The sequence below is a fragment of the Cryptomeria japonica genome, chromosome 7 (assembly GCF_030272615.1).
Source record: "Cryptomeria japonica chromosome 7, Sugi_1.0, whole genome shotgun sequence".
NCBI lineage: Eukaryota > Viridiplantae > Streptophyta > Pinopsida > Cupressales > Cupressaceae > Cryptomeria > Cryptomeria japonica.
Window position 1 is genome coordinate 131,280,449 of NC_081411.1, and position 21,821 is coordinate 131,302,269.

Consider the following 21,821-nt stretch of genomic DNA (forward strand, 5'->3'; position numbering starts at 1 on the left):
GGTTGTGGATATTAATTTCAGGGCGGTGTCATGAGATGTGTGTCGGGGATTGGTTTTAGTAGCCATGGGGAACTATTGCTACTTCTCTGATGTTGAATATCTCATCATTTTGCATGTGGTCGGCATGGTTGCGAAAGTGATCAATGAAAACCGACCACAATTGCAGTGTACTTACCTGAAACTAGACTACTGATTAAAACAGCTTGCTATGTCCTTCCCTTAAAATTAACGCACATTTGAAGATTTAGACTCTCTTCTGCTCCACCCAAAAAAGTAGCAGAAGTTTGCAAGGAGATATATATTTCATGTTGCTGATTGATGATTATTCTAGGATTGTGTGGGTTACTTTCTTGAGGGAGAAGTTTGAAGCTATAGATAAGTTCAAGATTTTCAAGGTTATGGTTGAGAGAGAGACAACTTTGAAGCTAAAGTGTCTGAGATCCGATAGAGGTGGTGAATTCACTTCTAGTGAGTTCAATACATTTTGGGAAGACGATGGGATAAGAAGACAGTCGTCTGCTTTGAGAACCCCTCAACAAAATAGAGTTGTGGAAAGTAAGAACAAAACCATTCAGGAAACTTCTAGGACAATGATGTTGGAGGGAAATGTTCTGCATGCCTATTGGAGAGAAGCTGTGAGTACTGTTGTTTACACTCTTAACTGAGTGCATATCAAAGGTGATATTAGTAAGACTCTTTATAATTTATGGTTTGGTCATGCTCCTACCATTAAATATTTTAGAATTTTCGGAAGTAAATGTTATATCAAGAAGGATGAATATCTAGGAAAGTTTGATGCTAGATGTGATGAAGGATTATCTCTTGGTTATTATACCAAAAGTAAGGCCTACTGATGTTATAATAAGAGACTGAGGAAGATAGTTGAGAGTGAAAATGTCAGGGTTGATGAACGAAATGAGAGACAATAAAAATATTGCTGATATGTTCAGATGACTAGAGTGACAATACAAACAATGGGAAGAAACTTCAAACTCAAAATCAAGTCCAAATCATTTCGGAGAATACAGTGTCTCAAGGAGAAGGGACTAGTGCAAGTGCCAATGAAAGAACACAAGAGTATGAAATTTAAGAAAATCCTAAGACTCCCAGGTATGTAAGGTTGAATCATTCTAAAAATTAGACCATAAGAGATAAAAATAAAGGTGTTCAAACGAGAAGAAGAATTGTTGAAGATCAAGTTGAGTATTGTTTGATTTCAAAGATTGAACCTAAGGATGTAAATGAAGCATGTAGAGATGAACATTGGGTAAAAGCAATGGAACAAGAATTGATGCAGATTGAAAATAATAATACATGGGATCTTGTTCCCAGACCTAAGGACAAAAATGTAATTGGAACCAAATGGGTCTTTCAAAACAAATTGAATGAGAAAGGTGAAGTTGTTAGAAACAAAGAAAGACTTGTTTGTAAAGGATATTCACAAATGGAAGGAATTGATTTTGAAGAAACTTTTTCCCCTGTGGCAAGAATTGAAGTTGTAAGATTGTTTCTTGCCTTTGTTTCTTACAAGGATTTCAAAGTCTATCAGATGGATGTCAAGTCAACATTCCTCAATGGTGAATTGGAAGAAGAGGTGTACATTGAGAAACTGGATGGATTTCAATTGTCTGATCAAGGAGATATGGTTTGTCAGTTGAAGAAAGCTTTGTATGGACTAAAGCAAGCCCAAAGAGAATGGTATGCTAGATTAGATAAGTATCTACTGAAGCTAGGAGTTAACAAAGATACTGTTGATAGTAATCTGTACTTCAAGATTGATCATGATAACATTCTACTTGTTGAAGTTTTTGATGATGATATTGTCTTCGGAGGGAATGATAGTTTATTCAAAATTTTTGCTAATGAAATGGAAAATGGATTTGAAATGTCTATGATTTGAGAGATGAAATTATTTTTGGGTTTGCAAATCACATAGTTAGAAAAAGGAATCTCTATATCTCAGTCCAAGTATGTAAAAGTGTTGTTGAATAAGTTTGGTTTGGAAGATTTCTTATGGTGACCGGATGTAAGTTGACTAAAGATGATGATTCCCCTAAGGCAAATCAGACTAGATATAGATCTATGATTGGTGGATTTCTCTATTTGACTCAGACCAGACCTAATATTATGAATGCAATTTGTCTTGTTACTATATTTCAAGCTGATCCTAAGGAATCTCATGTTGTAGTTGTCAAATTTTTTTTTAGATATTTGAAAGGAACAGTTGATTTTGGTCTATGGTATCCTAAAGATGATGATTTTACTTTGAGTGCTTTTATTGATGCTGATTGGGTAGGACATGTGGATGATATGAAGAGTACTAGTGGTGGTTCATTTTTCTTGGGAAGAAGATTGGTTTCATGGTTGACCAAAAACTATAATCTATTTCTCTATCTACTATAGAGGTAGAGTATATTGCTGCAACAAACAATTGTACTCAGGTGATATGGATGAAGAAGATGTTGAAGGATATCAGAGTAGTGTATGATGAGCCTACTGCTATCTTTTGTGACAATTCAAGTGTGATTGACATTTCAAAGAATCCAGTGTTGCATTCAAATACTAAACATATATCCATCAAGTTTCACATTTTGAGAGAAAAGGTAAATGAGAAGGAAGTCAGATTGGAGTATGTGTCTACTAAGGAACATATTGTAGACAGATTAATAAAGCCTTTGCCTAAGGATACTTTTGAGTATCTCAGAGTGAATTTAGGGGTGATTTCCCTTCCTAATCAAAATTAAGATGCATTGGTATGCATTAGTCCGGTGCATTTCACAGTCATATCTTGTGATCCAGATTGATGATTGGTGGCTGCTAATCAAGGGGAGTAGTTAGTTTTGTGGTTTGATCTATAAAATACGTGCCTTTTCCATTGATGTCAAAGGGGGAGAGAGTCATGTGAAAAAATATTCAATGAGATTAAAAAAAAAGTAGGAGAGTTATGTGCAAGGTCTAAGGGGGAGCTGTTTATTTTTTGCCATTGATTGTGTCATATTTTAACATCATATGTTGCCATCAATGCCAAAGGGGATATTGTTGGAAGAATGTTGCAAATATGTTCTTGAGAGACATTTGAGAGATGTGTTGCCTTTGATGTCAACACATTTCTTTGTCTGAGACAGTGATGCAGTGAAATTAAGTGAGTTAGTTTGTTCAACATAGTTAAGTATAATGAAGATCAAAGTTTTCAGATTAAAGGGTTTGTATAGGGTTTTCTGTAGTTGATTTAGTTCAAGTTTTAGAGGTCCTCATGGAGATTTGATTGAGTTGTGGGTATTTGTGTTGTGGATGGTTTTTCAGTTGCTCAATGGTGATAGAGTGCTAGTATTTTGATTTGCATTCCTCCACATCGTAATATCTTGTTCTACGGATTTGGAGTATGTTTAGGATGTTGGTGTGTATCCTCAATTCAAGTGGTTCATGGTGTGGAGGCCCGCAAGTGATTTTTCAAGGTTGATAATCATTGCAGTTAGTGTTATTGAGGTTCAGTATGACGCTGCTGATGATTCTAGTAATATGTGATGGTGCAGATGTTGCTATGGTAATTCATGATTCTTGTGGATGTCTCTAGATCATGTGCCTTTTGTTTTGGTGGTCCACATTGATCATTGAGCTCGTAATTCATGTTTTTATTTGATACATTGGTGCTCTTTATGTTCTTGGTCGACCGGATGCTTGTAGCATGTTGTAGATATTTGAGGTGTAATTCTTGGAGGTATAACATGTTCAAGGGAAAGATTTGGGTTTGTGCTATGTCTTGAACAACATTGCTTGGTCCACATGTAATATTGTATTGAGTATGGTTGTATTTTTGTAATTAGGTGGTAAGTGTTGGGCCGACCTTGATGATTTCTCCAAGGTTGATGTCATGTATAAATAAGTGTAATAACTTTGTAATTGAGGTGTGTGTGGATGAGTGTATGTGCGCTAAATGTATACATCTTTTAAATGTAGAGAATAAGCGTGAAAAAGAAAGTTATTGAATGCCCTTAAGGTATTGTATAATGTTGCTCGAGTCTCCTTCTAATTACACCATCTTGCAATTGAGAAGTTTGGCAGTGCTTAAACCATTGTAGAGAGCAATAGCTTCAACAAGGTGGTTCGTCTGACATTCCAAGGGGAGCACCACCATTGAAAGGAACCTACCATTATCATCCTTAATATCAATTTGAACCTATTTTATTTATTTAAAAGTTATTTTATTGTATTTTAGAATTATTTTATTTACAATATAGATTGTATGTATTGCTTATTCCAGAAATATTATGTTTACTATTAGGCATGAATATTTTGACATTGTAAATGAGAGTAAAATTTATAACAAAAAAATACAATTTTTATTAAAGACTTCACCACTTTCTATCATTGTAAAATTTTCAGTACTAATAATATTAAGACAAAAAATAAGAACGTTTGTTAACACACTTCACTATAAAATACCTGTCAACATTAATAATATTAATAAAAAACCATCTAAAATAACAATTGCTACTATTATAACTAGAATACCTATATTTTTAAAAATATATATGTAAAATAATGCTGAGAGATATCACATATTTGTCTTTCAAGAAGGACATGGAGTTGAGTAATGCTACACTCTTTCACTCTCATTAAAGATGTAACAATTTCATATACTTAGAGACAAGTGGCAATGATTATATTTTATTCAGAGTAATAGAATAATACTTATAGAGAAACTAAAACATGCATGCATTTACCTATCATCTACACGTCAAATTTATTCAAAATCAATTTTTTGTTTACGGATATTTGTATGTCATTGTAGATGCCTCTCGACATAATTATATAAAACAAATTACACATAAAACTTCCATACTAAGGGAAATGAGCCAGTAGTGCACATAGGACCAATAACTGTCCTCTTTTTGTCAACCTCACCCCTTGTTAGTAGACATAGTAGGAGCCAAAACAAATGGTGATGGAAAGTCCATTAATAAATATCACATGTACCAATAGTGGATAATTTTTTAGCTTTTTTGACCATAATTAGCCCACTACTAGGACATTTGTGCACCAATACCAGAACATTTGTGCATAACTACTGGGGCATTTGTCAACTACTACTGACTATTTTGTGTTATCTACTATTGGCACAAAGGTGATTATGTATTAGACCACACTTTGAAATGACCACTTTTTGACCTTTGTGCACATAATGAATTTCACAACGTGCATCGTTACTACCCACAAGCCAAAACAATAGATTGAAGTAGTTAAGTCACATATTAATAAAACAAAAAAAAATCATCCAAATCCGATGAACTATTTAAGAACTTAAGATGCAAAAAATTAGCTATGTCCACTACTAACTCCTTTCCCTATGAATTTCGATGCCTTGCCTGAACAGAATGTAGATGGCCCTGAACAACGGATGAGGAATTATAACTGTCATCAGACATTGCCTCGCGCTTTCTATATTGGGAAATGTTTCCCATGTCATAAAGCGCGTCACTTCGTTGACTCCTGCCCATCGATAAAGTCATCGAGGTCATTCTCGTGGAAAGGACGTAGCGTGAGTAGCTGGGTTTCTGAGGCTCCGGGAGTGTAGCCGTGAAACTGCTTCCAGCCATTGGGAAGCAAGTTCAACTTTGCACGGACAATGTTGTGAATTGACGCCATGCTCGTGGACAATGTTTTCAGAGAGGTGTGAAGATGTGATTGTTGGGGCTTGGCTTCTATAGGCGTGGTGGACGACTTCCTGGATGTTGGATATCTCATATTTTTGCATGTGGTCGGTGTGGCTGTTAAAGTGCTCTGTGAATTCGTAGAACCGACCACATTTAAGTGATCTGTGGATTTAAAGAACCCACCACATTAAGTGATCTCTGAATTTTGTAGAACCCACCATATCATGTGATGTCTGTATTTGTAAAACTGACCACATTTGCAGGGTATCGACCCACAACTAGACTACTTTAAAAAAAAGGGTATCTGTTGTTTGGGTTAAATCGATGTTTTAGATGTTTTATATGCAGTGTTTACAAGATTTTTATTTAAGTGGTTTATTTGAGTCATATTAATAAGAAAGTTTTATTGGAGAAACTTTTTTCACTTAAACAATAAATTCTAAGCTTTGATTTATTTAGGTAGCTTATTTAAAATCGTAGTAATACTTGGGTCATATTAGAGAAGTTAGTGTGATTGTAGAAGAGCCACCTATAAAAATCAAAATTTAAAGTGTGCTATTTAAAATTGCTCTTATAAGTTAATGTAATTTCACATAATATTCTTTTTCACTCAATATATTTATTAGCATATAATTTAGCTTCATAGCTCATTTGAAGTCACATTAATAGAAATGTTTTATTGGAGAAGCTATTTTGACTTAAACATAGTTCATTCGTTGTGTTTTCTATTATGCTCCTAGATTTGTGTGGCTATTTCTAATTTGCGAGTTGTAAGTTTGAATTATAAATTTGATCTTCCATTTAGATGAGCTTTATAATTCCATACACTATTGAATTAGATTACAAATAATTTTATGCATTTATTTCATCAATTTATCCCATAATATCTTTTAATTCTTTATATTATAAATTAAATTTGAAATTCAACCATTTTTAAAAGTAATACTTATATAACTATTATTTAATTATTGAACTTATATTAAGAATATATTTAATTATTAAAACATATTAGTTTGGATATTTAAAATATATTTATATTAAAAATATTTATAAATGTCATTTTGAAGCTATTTTATTTATTATATAAATTTTATTTATTATTTATTTTAGAAATATAATGTTAACGGTTAAGTATTAATATTTTAACATTGTAAATAATGATTAATTTAAGACAAAAAATAAAATAAAAAAATATTAACACACTTCACCCCTTACTATCATTATAAATTACCTCTCAACATTAACTAGCATAGACATCTTAAATACATCTATCTAAAAGATGCTGGGATATATCAATCTGAAGACACCTACCTACTCTCAATAAAAAATAAATATAGATGCCTTCAATGTCTTTTAGATAGATGTATTTAAGATGTTTATGTTTTTGATAAGGTAAAACGTGTTTTGAAGGGGCCTCAAAACACTTTACAATGACCAATAGCTATTGACTAAAGATAACCAAATAAGTAGGAAACAATCAACAATAGAAAAAAACACAAAAACATAAAGGAAAAATAGGGGACAAGCCCAAACTGACCTACTAAGATCTTTTAGAATCTTGGTAGCCTCCATATCCTTCTGTATGATGTGGTCATGCATATCCATGACTTCTTTAATAGCCTGGGTTGGATCACCAATGGTCTTAGACTGGTTAGAAGTTCTAGAAAAGAGCCCCTACATTTTGGACAAAATGTAGTTCTTAGAACCATTAGCAAGATCACCAGCCTCCACCTCTTCACCACTAGCATCAAAATTTTTATCTTTTTATTTCTTACCTCATGCATTGAGTTGTTTCATTCAACATACGGAGACCACTAGAATTCCTCTGAACAACCTCTTTACTAACATTAACCATAGTATTAAGATTGTTGTTTACCTTGGCCATCAAACCTTCCAGAGAGCTAATTCGTTTCTCTTTATTCGACTTCAAATACCTCACATCCTTGGCAATGAAATTGATAATCTCTATGATTTTATTAGCCTCCCCATTTTCCATGCCCCTATTTCCCATTGATGGAAGATTCTCCACCTTGTCAGAGAGGGAGAAAAGGTTATTTCTAATATCTAAAATCTGAGAGACTACCCAATTGAATAGGTTGGTTTGACCATCAGTAGCATTCAAAAGTAGCATATCTACATCCTGAAAGGAATTTGGGGGAATTTCACCAAGGGTCTCATCCTTAGCACCAACATGGGTATTAAGACCTTTTTGCATGCCATCCTCTTAAGGTACCTCATACCTATCCTCTGCCATCCCTTTCCTATAATTCTTATCAAGCAAAGGAATCTCATCACCCACATACTCACTTCCAATGACATTCATACCTCCCTTTTTGGTTTTTTTAGCATAAGAGCCCTTCTTACCTTTGCAAGGATCCAAGGGCTCCCCAATGACAACAATGAGGCTAGGCCAGGTAACCTTTTTCTCCTTTTGAGAAATCCCTGGAATATCTTTAGATGGGTTAGGCCTAGTGTGAGATACAATCTCAACCTCATCCTCCTCAATCTCAAAACCCTTAGTCCACAAGAGAGAGGGACTTTTCTTGTCTTTCTTTTTGGCCAAATACTTCTTTCTAATGCGTATATCACACCATGCCTCTTCATCTAAGACCACATCCTTAGAGTACATGTTTGAGTGGTGTACCATGATATTTTGGGCATAATCCAATTTATGCTTCCCCATGGGGGCTTAAGGGGAATGGACACAACCTTTACATATTCCATGATGATGAGGATAGGGCCCTCATGAAGGATTGAGGAAGATTTATTTCTATGATCATTGATACTAGCACTACAAGAGGAAACAAGGTAGAATGAATACGAAACCCAACACCTATAACGAAAGTGATTAAGAAGAATAAAATGATTCCCAAATAGACTAGAAAAATGGCCATCTAGGGTAAATCACCTCATAAAAACTTCTACCATCTCCACCTAGAAAGGTTTATTGGTGCCACGATTGTAGCCCCCAAACTTGGTTCTTTCCACTTTTTCAAACTTTTCCTCCTTGAAAAATAGAGCCATGGATTCCTTGAATGCCTTCTTCTCTCTATAAACCTTCTTGTCCTCATGGCTTAGGCTAGTTACTTCCACAATCAAGCCTTTAGAGATCACTAGCTCCACCTTATAAGCCAAGAGAGACCCAATCTTCTATCCAATAAGAAAAGGCTTAATTGCCATAGGATCATGACCATGGAGATGTCCCATAAATAGGGTAACCCCACCTGCTTCTAATTTACCCAAAATTGAGCGCATCTTCTTCTATTTGTCATAGGAATTAGGTTCCAACCAAAATCTATCTCCACTCATATAGTTAGTATGGCCCAATGATAGAAACATGACACAAAAATAAGCTAAAAATGTGAGGGAAAGCAACAAAATAACTTAGGAGAATGTTGGGATAAAAAAGGTCAGGGTAAAATAAAAAACACCCACAATCCGTGTGGAGTGTAGAGAGAGGACATGGATCAATCATTGGTTGTAAAAATAGAGTAGACTATGAGTGCTCATTATAAATGAAATAAGGATCGAGAAGGATGCAAAATCTCTATTTCCTAATAAGTAAAAATAAGGGAATAAGAAAAACACAAAAAGCCATAAGGCTGCCAAATTAATCCCCCACAAACACCTAGAGTCACTAATGATCCCAAGGTTAGCAAATTGGTTCGCAACAAAGTTCCCTTGTCTATAAATTTGAGAAATAAGACAATCATCCAAGGCATTAATAATCTCCAAACAATCCACAGTAAGCCCTTGGATGGTCCAAGAGGGTTTTTGGATGCCTTTCAAATAATTAATGATCTTCCAAGAATCACCTTCAATTCAAACTTTATTATAACCCTTAGAAATAGGCAAATTAAACCCAATGTAGGCAGTGTAAGCTTCATCATAAGATATTTATGTTAGTAATATATAATGTTTATTATATATAATATTTATTTAGATACATATTGTATATCTCTACTTCAACATTTTTTGAATGTATTTAATATTTTCATATGTCATGCATTAATAGAATGTATAATAGAATATTCAAAATAATTAAACAATTAAAAACTTTAACTATCAAAAACATGTTTAATGAATATTTTTCATCCAAGTAATGAAAATGGAGAGCATATTTATAGTAAACAAGTTTAAGTAAAAATTGAAATCCTCTTAATTTGGTGAAAACTTATTCGCCTATGCAAAATAATAATAAATTTTTACCTTTATTTATTGTAATTTATGCAATAAAAAATGAAAAAAAAAGTGAGGAGATGATTATTTAATTTTTTTCAAGTATTTTTTTTTCTACTTTATCAATTTTTATTATTTATGTTTTATTTGTCAATTACATTTTTTAATATTATAAGATTTTTCTTATCTTAAGAATTTGTAGACATGGGGTTCACTCTCATACATTAAAAGTAAAAAGATATAAATACATACCCTTGCCACAAGAGGTGCTAATAAAATACCACAAAAGATTGTGCTATCAACATAACTCTTTAATATTGAAACGCTAAATTGCAACACAATTAATTTGTTGTGTTCTCAATAAGCCCCTTCACTAAGAAATTTTCACTCTGTCCATTAATTCCTCCTTTCTAAACAACATTTGGTGTTTAGCTGAAGGTGACATTTTCTTCTTAACCTTTGTCCACACACCTCAGAGTGAGAAGAAACTAAATTGTTTTTGTCTACTTCTACTAAGGGGTCACTCCCCTCATTTCCCCAATCCGAGTCTAATTAGAATGATTGCCACCCTTGGAACTAAGCCTTCCCAACGAAGGAGAGCCCAATGAAGTGGCAGCAATGTATGAATTCGCGGATTCTTTTCTCATTGGAATTATTTTTGATCTTTTAGAGAAGCTACATCCTTAGATAGCCATGGGGGAGTTCTAGAAACTAGCTCTTGAATATTGTCTGAAGAAAGAGAAGAATTTGTATTTGTATAGACTAGAAGAGGTGCCCTATAGGAGCTCGATTATGTCTGGTGAGAAATTACATAATGGTGGGACTTGTTACCAATCCATTAGGTGAGGATGTAGCGTGTAGTCTGACTTCCAAAATTAGAGTTGTTTAGTTTTAGATACTAAGGAGTGTGATGCTCTATTGAGAAGCACCTTCTGGGTTTGAAAACAATATTTTCGTAATCTACTTGCTGCCTCCAATTTATTTTACCAAGTTTTAAGGAGATATTAGCTAGTAGACCACTAAAAAGGTCCATCTCTAGAAAAATCTAAGCATAGGTGGTGTGTTGGCATTGTGTTGTCATTGATGTCAACTGGTATAGGATGGCTACCGATATAAGAGATGTATATGCAACATTGTCATGGATGCATACCAGATGTGATATCTTTGATATTACCTTGTGTTGCCGAACATCAGTAAGGCAAGGGAGAGAATGTCATTCAAAAGAATGACCATTGGAGTCACCGATACACAAGTTAGTGTTTGACTTGTGTGGAAGATATGGACAAGTTACTGATACAGTCTTTCACTGGTAAGGAGAGTATGTCAAATGGTAAGTGATGTGTTGACAGTCTATGGTTGCTAACCGGTGAGCATGTGTTGAGATAGGGAAGATAAATCAACCAAATGAGTGGTTGCAACCTGGCAAGCTTATGATCAATGTACAACCAGGATGAGTAGGATGTTGAGCTGCTATTTGTGATGAAGAGGCGGAATGTAACCTAAATCACATCAATACTGGAGGAGAAGGATGTATAGGTCACCGATATGCTATGTGGATGCAAAACAATAGGACTCCCACCAGATAGAGATGCAGTCACCATGTGAAGAGATGACTGACAGTGAGTGTGCCCAACTGGATCACATGTGCCTATTTGAAGACATGCTGCACAAACAGGGAAGTCACCTGAGTGCATTAAAGGTTGCAGATGACAACAATCCACTCCCACCAGTAAGTGGAACTTATCTCCTATTATTGAAAGTGTGCATCATAGTTCGGTGAGATAAGACAAAAGAGTTAAAGGCAGGTGGTTGAAGGCTCACACCGGATGGAAAGGTGAAACACTAAGATGCCTCAAGTGCATGTATTTAGGGATATGCACTGGACCGATAGAGAAGGCATGATGAGTTGCTGGGATAGATGGAAAGTGATGGGTTTGTCACTCTGACAAACTGGTTGAGATGATGTCCTGCTTTATGATGAAGAAGGCAAGGCTGAGCAGCTACAGATAAAGAGTGCAACTGACATGCATATGTCTTAGATGAAAATAGTTGAAGGTTCATGACATGGTGTCATCAAGGTGTTTACCGGTAAGTATGTCCACCGGTAATGCAACAACGTATAGATGTAGAAGGCTCCCATTTGATGAAGATGTGCATAAGGTAGGTTAGCAAGAGTGTTTACTGGTTGAGTGTTCCACCGGAAGAGAAGAAGAGTGCAAGGTTGATGACAAACCAGTTAACGGTTTAACTGGTAGAAGGACCCGATAATGGAGTTGGTTGGTGATCCCATCCATACCGACATAGATGACCTAGCAAAGGTGGATGTCAACAAAGTGGCCACATGGAGGTGAAGTGGTATGCAAGCACAAGTTGGCATGTTAAGTCGGTGAAGTATCAAGTGATGAGGTAGATGGTGACAGGTCAACATTTATGTCGACTGCGAGATTCACGTGATGTGCAGCAGGGGTTTGCAGCTCGAGGTCAGTTGGACAATAGAGATCTAGCTTAGACTGATTGAGTAGATTGAGGCAGGTGAAGGAGACCTCGAAGCCATTCTTGGTGATCGACCAAGATATCCGTCGATAGGTTAAAAGAAGATTGCTAAAAATAGAAGGCGTGATCAGGAAGGTATGACAATGGTAGGATTGATTAATATGTTAAAGTTCATAAATCAAGGTGATTGGATCTCATGAGATCTGATTGGATTTGGTTTGCCTCGAGGTTGACAAGGAAACCCTAACCGCTTCGAATAACATGGTTAAAGTGTTCAACCAGTAATAGAAGTGCAGAACCGACAGTGACCATACCGATAGAGAAGAAGTGCAGAAGACTGCAGAGAAGTCAGACATAGAATCGACAGAGTGTAGTACCAGTGGAGAGCAGCGATGTAGCAGAGAGAAGAGAGAACTGGTAAAGTGCAGAACCGATAGAGAGTACAACCGACAGAGAAGGAGAAGAGGGTGAACTGGCAAGAGTGTGACAAAGAGTAAGGTAACAACAGTGAGAGGGTGAGCAGAGTACTGACAGTGAATTGGATAGAAGATCTAGCAGAGAGATTTGCAGAAGAGTTACAAAATCCATTTGTAACAAGATTATTACTTTTGTATTTAAATATACTCATTGTAGTTCACTGAGTTGTAGCTCGGTGCAGGGGTTGTAGCTCCTTGGGTTGGCACCCTAAATCAGTGGTTGGTGCTCCTTGGGTTGGTGCCCTAAACATTGTAATAAGAGATTCATTGTGAGGTTGGATTGGAGTAGTAGACTCCAACAACATTTCTCATCAAGGTTTTTTGCATCTTGGGTTTTCCTCGTATATGTTGGTGTTATGTGATGTCCCCTTTTATGTGTGAGTGCATTTGTGCTAGTCTCCCTTCTAACCGGTAAGTCTGCATTTAGTTAGATCTATTAACCGGTATACTCACATAGGATAGTTAAAGGGAAAAGTTTGCGAACCACTGATTCACCCCCCTCTCAGTGGTACATTGTGTCTGACAAGTGGTGCTCACATAATTGATTGTTTCCTTTGAGGCACATAAAAATCTACCCAATCCATTGCCAATGACCTGCAAACAATCCATTTCTAAAAATTGAATGGGGAGGTATGGTAATCGAACCCACAAAAATGTAGATCTGAAGATCAATGGTCGAGGATCAAAGGAAGAATACTAGGCCTTCTCACATAATTTATTTTCCTGAAACACCCATGGGCTATTTTTTAACATTCTCTCCTTGTCCTCAAGGGATTGAAACATAAGGATGAAGAAGCCCCTAACATAGGTGTAAACACTGATCTCATCCTCCAAGCCATCTTTCTAGTGGGTATTGATCCTTGATCATGAAGATCACACAACTTGGGTCGGATTTGAACAAATATTCAAATAAGTGGATGATCATGAAGGAAATCCTCTCAATCATGGATTGGGCTAGTAACACAAATCTCTAGATTGTGCCCAAAATATTGCAGAAAAAATGGGGAAAACTCTTTGTGTTCCTTAGCTATAGCTAAACTCTCATCCTTGTTCCAGTTTGAATGACCTTTCTTCCCAAAATCTAAAGTCCTGGATGGCTCAAGCAAACAAATTATTTGTGAAATCGCTACCCAAACCATCCTAGAGAAAAACCTTTCCCAACATGGTGACCTTTCCTAGTCTTTGAACAAATCCTATCTCATTTTGTAGAGCCTACCTATATTGTTTAGTCAAGTGAGGGTCGTGTTGCCAATTGTGGGCCAACAAGGGGTGTTGTGTGCCCTAGTTCTCGATTTCAACAGTTCTAAGAATGAAAGGCTACCACTAGAGAAATAACCATTGAATCATTGATAGCCAACACAATCACCCAATAAACTAGATGCTAACATTATGGAGAGGAGACAACGAACATTGGCGTCCTTTAGTTGTGGGCAGAGCAAAATTCATAGCCGCAAGAGTAAATGACATTGTGATTATGACTATTATTTTTCCATGTAGAGACTTGTGATTTTTGATTTTTTTATTATTTATTATTTATTTTTTCTATAATATCTTTATTCTTTTGTGAAAATGATTTGTGATTTTAATGCTTCGATTTTTGATTTTTGATTTTTGATTTATTTTTTCTTCATGACACCTTCATTCTTTCAATCTTAGCTAGTAACTATTTTTTAACACTCGTTTTTTGAAAATTTATCCATTGATTTGTGTTATATATATACATCTTTTAATTATTAGTATTTATATTTATATTATATATTACTTTGTCAGCTATTTAATATTTAATTTTTATATTCTTTGATTAACAATTAACATACTCCCATCATTACACTCCACCCTATACTATCACTATAATTACTCATCTCAAAATAATAATATTTAAAAACATTTAAAACAACAATTACTACTATTATAACTATAAAAGAACTTCCCTGCTAGTCTACAGTGCACTCCACAAATACTAATAATAATAATAATAATACTAATTTAGTCAAATACTTATGCTTACACTTCGGGTGGAATGGAGATACCCACAAGGTAGAACTGTGATGAAGATCGTAAACTTCATCTTATTCCAGTACATACTAATAATATATCCATTCTGTCTTTGAATGAAGACTACAGCACTGCTAGAATATCCATGTGGGCAAGTTCTCACCTGATTAAGAAGAGGAAGCAGCAGGTAAAACATAACTGTAAAGAATACAGTCTCGGACGTTCTCACGAATCTTGATATAGCGTCGAAGCAGGCACTCTCTAGTAAACCCAGCCTTTTCGACCACCTTCTGCGAAGGCAGATTCTCAGGTAGCACCATGGCTTCAATGCGTCTCAGTCCTGGAAGCTCGGAAAACCCGGCCTGAACACCCCGCATGACAGCTTCAGTAGCAATGCCCACGCCCCAGTAGTTTCTGCTCACAGCGTAGCCCAGCTGAGCACGGCAGCTATGAATTCGAGCGCCTTGTTTGACCAGAACGTGACCCACGGCATTGTCATTAATGCAGATGGCCCTGAACCAGGGGTGAGGGATTATAACTGTCATCAGAAATTGCCTCGCGCTTTCTATGTTGGGAAAGGTTTCCCATGTCATAAAGCAGGTGACTGCATCGTCTCCTGCCCATCCATAGAAGTCATCGAGGTCATCCTCGCGGAAAGGGCGTAGCGTGAGTGGCTGTGTTTTCGAGGCTCCTGGAGTGTAGCCGTGAAGCTGCTTCAAGCCATTGGGAAGCAAGTTCAACTTTGCACGGACAATGTTGTGAATTGACGCCATGCTCGTGGACAATGTTTTCAGAGAGGTGTGAAGATGTGATTGTTGGGGCTTGGTTTCTATAGGCGTGGTGGACGACTTCCTGGACGTTGGATATCTCATATTTTTGCATGTGGTCGGCGTGGCTGTTAAAGTGGTCTGTGAATTCGTAGAACCGACCACATCTAAGTGACCTGTGAATTTGGAGAACCCACCACATTAAGTGATGTCTGAATTTGTAGAACCCACTAAGTGATCAATGCTTTTGTACAACCGACCACATTTGCAGTGTGTGAACCCTCAACTAGATTACTTAAAAGAAAAGTTCTGTACGTTCTTATTAGATCGATGCTTAGATGGTTGGTATTGATAGTTTGATTATTTATTCAAGATTGTAGGTACAGTTTGTTCGGTTACCTGAATTAACCAATGGATGCGAAGCTTACAACGCTTAAGAAGACTTCAAATACATTTCAAAATTTACCCCAAAAAAATTTAGTTAGTGTAGAGCAGCTACAAAAGCTTAACATAAATTATGTAGTTTAAAATGTCAACTCACCAAAACATTATGCATAAGCTTTCACATTAGGAGGAGATGGTGGAATTATGCATAAGCCTTCACATTAGGAGGAGATAGTGGAGTGTTGTAAGGATCAATTCAAGGATTGTTTAAAAGAGGACTGATAAGCATTCATCTAATTATATTTTTCAAATTGTAAAAGGTATTGATAAATTCTATTTAAGAGTTAGAGAATGATGTTATCGATAACCATGTCATTATAGGTAGGAGAAGACCACTTGGAAGTTTTCAAATGGTTTTTCACTCAATAGGGGGTGAACAGTAGTTGCTGTTGTGTGAATACCTATTTCATTTGAGTACAGTAAATTATGGATTCCTTCTCCAGTAGTTAAGAAGTTCTTATAGTTTCTCAAACTCCAAGGTCACCCCCTTATCCTGAGCTTAGATCTGGAAATAAAACAAGAGTGAGGATGTGACTTTTCTTATTATCTCTTCATTGAAAATTAGGACTCTCTTGGATTTCTAGAGTTAAATGAAAATGAAGACTATAAATTTATTCATATGTTAGCCACATATGAAGGCTTGGTTCATATCCCCAAGGAAAGTGATTCTCAAAAGAGAAAAGGCAAAGGATGAAATGGTGATAAAAATTTATGAATCATTTTTCAAGCACTTTCACTTTTAGTTTGCAAGAAAGTCCAAATAAGATACTCAAAGATGTCAAGTCTACTAGAGATGAGCCATCTTAGATTAGAAAAAGTAATTTTAGTTAAATGTGAGTTTTAATAAATCAAACACCATAGATAGTGATAGTGTTTTAGCTAAAATTAGACATGCTATATTCTATTAGGCCAATAGAAGAAAATTTGGGGATAAGAATTTAAATCATGCTAGTAGTTGAAATTTCCAATAGCTAAGAAATATCACCCAAAGACTTTATATAAAAGGTAGGGAGTATAATTCTTCAAAATAGTGTTAACATTCGATTACTAATATTTCAACAACACACGAGGTGGTTAGAAACCCAAATTATGAGCATGGCATTGAAGGAAAAAAACATTATAATATGAAGGATGTATAGTTAATCAAAATTGGTGAGCTTGAACTTCTTCTAAATAATTAGCCAAGAGGCTTAATGTTTAGATGAGATTGGATTCCTAATCACATATATGAATATTCAAAAGTCACAAGGGCTTCAATTTCTAAAGTTTCAACCGAGAATAGAAATTAACTATTGACAATGGGGGGATCATCAAATAATATGGTAAGCAATAGGAAAACTTTACAAACTATTACTAGAACATTTATGGAATGAATTGAGTACCTCCGAAGGACTCCTAAATTGTTAACAAAAATAAAGCCCTCAATTTTAGTTAGAGCCAATCTAATGTAAATGGTTTGGAATGTAACTCCTTTCAGATAATTATTTCAGTAAGGAAACTAGCCAAGATGCAATGCCTTAGGATAATTTTCAAATCCTTTAATCCTTCAATGGCATAAAGAATCATTTAATGCAAAAAAAGAACATTCCTACAGAACGATTGATGCCAATTTCTCCTTTCTCTTGTAGTATGATGTAATATCTTGGGTCAAAATAATAATGCAAATATAGTTCTTAACTTCACATAAACTCTTATTTGTTGAATATCAATAGTATTGGGCCCTATTATATGATAATATTTTATACAACTTCGATTTAAATTACTATTAATATATCAATAATTTCATCACACATTGATTAATGATGAAAATATAACACTCAATTTCATATTATAATGAATAAAAAGTAAAGGTGTAATTCCTACTCTCTTTCCTGTTACAATAATGACTATATTACATTTAAATGACACTATAGTATCATGAAATTCATACCAACAACATGTGCTTGAACACAAGTACTAAAAATAGATTTTAAATATAATTTTGTTAATAAATTCTCAAAATAGATTCTAAATGGATTTTCGCTAAGTGTAGATGATGATCCCAAATGGAAATATTCATTTTTAATATCCTCCATAAATAGAATAGGTAACCCGTCATGTACACATGTAACTTGAAATTTGAACATTGAGCATGAGTGGAAAAGATTCTATTTTGAAAGTGATGGTTATGAGATGGACAATTGGAAATACTACAACATGTGTTGGCATGTTAGGATAAGCATATAAAAACAGGTAGAAATTTTAGGGCCCGAGGGTTACCAAAACCAAAATACTAAAAATATTCGATGGGGCATTGCGGTCTAATCAATTGACATACTATAAAGAGAAAGTGTAAAAGACTGACCAATATAACAAAAATTTAGGTAATGGATTAAAGACATATCTTGATGGACAATTTTAAAAATCTAAGAGGAAGAAGTTGGAAGAGAAGGCATAATCAAGAAGGAAAAATCATCATAGATAAAACTAGGGAAGACACAAGTATAAACCTAATATGTATAAATTTTAATTGATTGGAAACAAGAGATGATAATTGGCTTAAGTATAAAAATCATAGCTTGATTTATTTTATACAGATATTTCTTGTAGTGAGTATGTGAACAAGAATCAGAGGGCATGACGACAATATCTCTATTTCTTGATATTGTAACATTTTATCCACATACTTGTTTTCTATTGCATTATTAGCCAACTTCAATTTATATGAAATGAGGGCCTTTGTGGTTGTACTGCGTTTACCCTGAACATGTTTTTTTATTTGATAGATGTGTTTTGTTTGACAGAGATAAAAGTATATCCCTTGTGTCAATGACATTTTTAACATGCAATATTGTGAATTTTGTACCCCTCAGAAGCTATTATTGATCCTTCCCCTAACACAAAGAATGAATCTAAGTATGATTAAGCATGAGGTTTGGTAAACAAAAACACTATTTACTATCCTAATTAACTATTAGAATTGTTAAGAAAATAGAGAATATATTAAATAAATAACATAGAGCACACATAAAACCTACACTAATTTAAGAATAACCATGTATCTCAAAGTATGTAAGCACTCTTAAGTGTGCATGCAAAGTAAATATGAAAACATAAAAAGATACCAAGATCCACATGAAGTAATGGACCTATGTACCTGTATTATCATGCAAGTCCTTTCAACATGTCTACTCTACAAGAACTTACAAAATAGATAAATTATATTATGGTATCTTAAATCACACAAGTCATAATAATCACAAATATAAATTATATTTTATTATAATTGAGCATGAAAGAAATAGGAGAGAGAGGGTAGGGTTAAAAATTCCACTTATAAGGAAATGTTACTAATTTTCAACTTGGCATGCCAACTGTGGAATCACAACATATCAAATATTGCCATGTTGTGGCATGTGATAATGGTCTATTTGTTCATTGTAATAAGTCTCTAGAAGTAGTTGGAACTATATACAACTTTAAAATTAGAGTGTTAGTGACAAAACATGCCTCGTTTCAATTGGTTTCATCCATCAAGTGCAAGGAACTAATTGAGAGAGAAAAATGATATGAGAAATGTAAATACAAGCTAAGCATGCAAACATTTAAATTGGTATAACAATAATTGAAATAATTGGATTGTTTAATGAGCAAGTAAAACATGCCAAATAATAAGCATGGTAAATGCAAGGGTTGGGGCTGATCATAAAGGTGTACAACTTTTCTCCGAGTATAGGCAAATAAAGAATGGTGATGCAACCCTTAATGACCATAAAATATCATGTAAGCACATAGGACATTGGGCTAACATATACTTCCATTTTTGGCATCTAATAATAGGAGAATATATTGATTAGGTGAGATGACATTAGTCTTGCAGCAATAAATATCTTGATATATGACATATTAGATACGATCATGCAATTGACAGGTGGGGAAGGTTGGTGTGTCAAGGAACTTGGTTAGGTCATCAGACTGCGATAGTGTAAAATGTGATCCTACTTGAGAACATGTCAAAATGATTGCCTTTTCATGAGTGAGATAGTGTAAAAAGACATAAAGAACATAATGGACATGAATTATAACAATGAATAACTACCAAAATAATAAGATAAAATGGCCCTTAATAACCAAATAATGTTGCGTAATAATTTAAAATAGACAATCATATTGATAGACAAAGCTAGACACACAAATAAATAAAATATGGTCACGGAAGAATATAAAGATGGTTACCCCCACTACAAACAACATGATAAGAAGGTATAAGCTCATGTAAAAATAAGATATAATAAAACTCATAAGCATTAAGATAAACATACATACATACAATCTTAATATACTAACAATGATATACATTTGACTAACACTAAAAATATGAACATATAATTGAAAGTTATTTTGTTTAGACTTCACACTGAAAATTATGAACATTTTATTAAGTGTGAATTAGAAATTAATTTATTTTTTTCAATTTGTTTTATGAAATATCTAAAAAATTCAACCATAGATATATTACAATCAACCTAATATGAAGAAATTACTAATAAGAAGTTAGACAAACAAAGGTTGCATGCTAGTCCACACTGCACTCCTCAAATACTAGTAATAATATTATTATTTTTTATAGTTATACATTTATACTTTCAGTGAAACGGAGATACCCGCAAGGTCGTACTTTCAACTGCGACGAAGACCATATACTTCATCTTATTTCACTATACTACTAATATATCCATCCTGTCTTCGAATTAAGATCCAAAGACTAAAGCACAGCTAATATCCATGTGGGTACGATCTCATCTGATTAAGAAGAGGAAGCCACAGGTAAAACATGACTGTAAAGAATACAGTCTCGGACGTTCTCACGAATCTTAATATAGCGTCGAAGCAGGCACTCTCGAGTAAACCCAGCCTTTTCGAGCACCTTCTGCGAAGGCAGATTCTCAGGCAGCACCATGGCTTCTATGCGTCTCAGTCCAGGAAGATCAGAGAACCCGGCCAGTATAGCCCGCATGACAGCTTCAGTAGCAATGCCTATGCCCCAGTAGTTTCTGCTAACAGCATAGCCCAACTCGGCACGACAGCTATGAATTCCAGTACCCTGTCTGAGCAGAACATGACCCACGGCCTTATCATTAATGCAGATGGCCCTGAACCACGGGTGAGGGATTATCACAGTCGTCAGAAATTGCCTCGCGTTTTCTATGTTGGGAAATGTTTCCCAAGTCATAAAGCGGGTGGCTGCATCGTCTCCCGCCCATCCAAAGAAGTCATCGAGGTCAGTCTCGCGGAAAGGGCGTAGCGTGAGTTGCAGGGTTTCCGAGGCTCCTGGCGTGTAGCCGTGCAGCTGCTTCAAACCATTGTGAAGCAACGTCAGGTTTGCGGACACAATGTTGCGGATTGACTCCATGGTTGTGGATATTAATTTCAGGGCGGTGTCATGAGATGTGTGTCAGGGATTGGTTTTTGTAGGCATGGGGAACTATTGCTACTTCTCTGATGTTGAATATCTCATCTTTTTGCATGTGGTCGGTATGGTTGCGAAAGTGATCAATGAAAACCGACCACAATTGCAGTGTACTTACCTGCAACTAGACTACTGATTAAAACAGCTTGCTATGTCCTTCCCTTAAAATTAACGCACATTTGAAGTTTTAGACTCTCCTCTGCTCCACCCAAAAAAGTAGGCAGAAGTTTGCAAGGAGATATATATTTCATGTTGCTGATTGATGATTATTCTAGGATGATGTGGGTTACTTTCTTGAGGGAGAAGTTTGAAGCTATAGACAAGTTCAAGATTTTCAAGGTTATGGTTGAGAGAGAGACAACTT

The 21,821-nt window shown here is 35.3% G+C and overlaps 2 protein-coding genes across 2 annotated transcripts; both read right to left on the bottom strand.

The window, feature by feature from the left end:
- Nucleotides 1–14,964: 14,964 nt before the first annotated feature.
- Nucleotides 14,965–15,570, bottom strand: LOC131856510 (uncharacterized). The gene has a single exon (XM_059208324.1). It carries the CDS (start codon nt 15,568–15,570, stop codon nt 14,965–14,967), a length of 606 nt encoding a protein of 201 aa, XP_059064307.1.
- A 5,224-nt stretch (nt 15,571–20,794) lies between these two features.
- Nucleotides 20,795–21,400, bottom strand: LOC131856511 (uncharacterized). The gene has a single exon (XM_059208325.1). It carries the CDS (start codon nt 21,398–21,400, stop codon nt 20,795–20,797), a length of 606 nt encoding a protein of 201 aa, XP_059064308.1.
- Between the last annotated feature and the right edge of the window lie 421 nt (nt 21,401–21,821).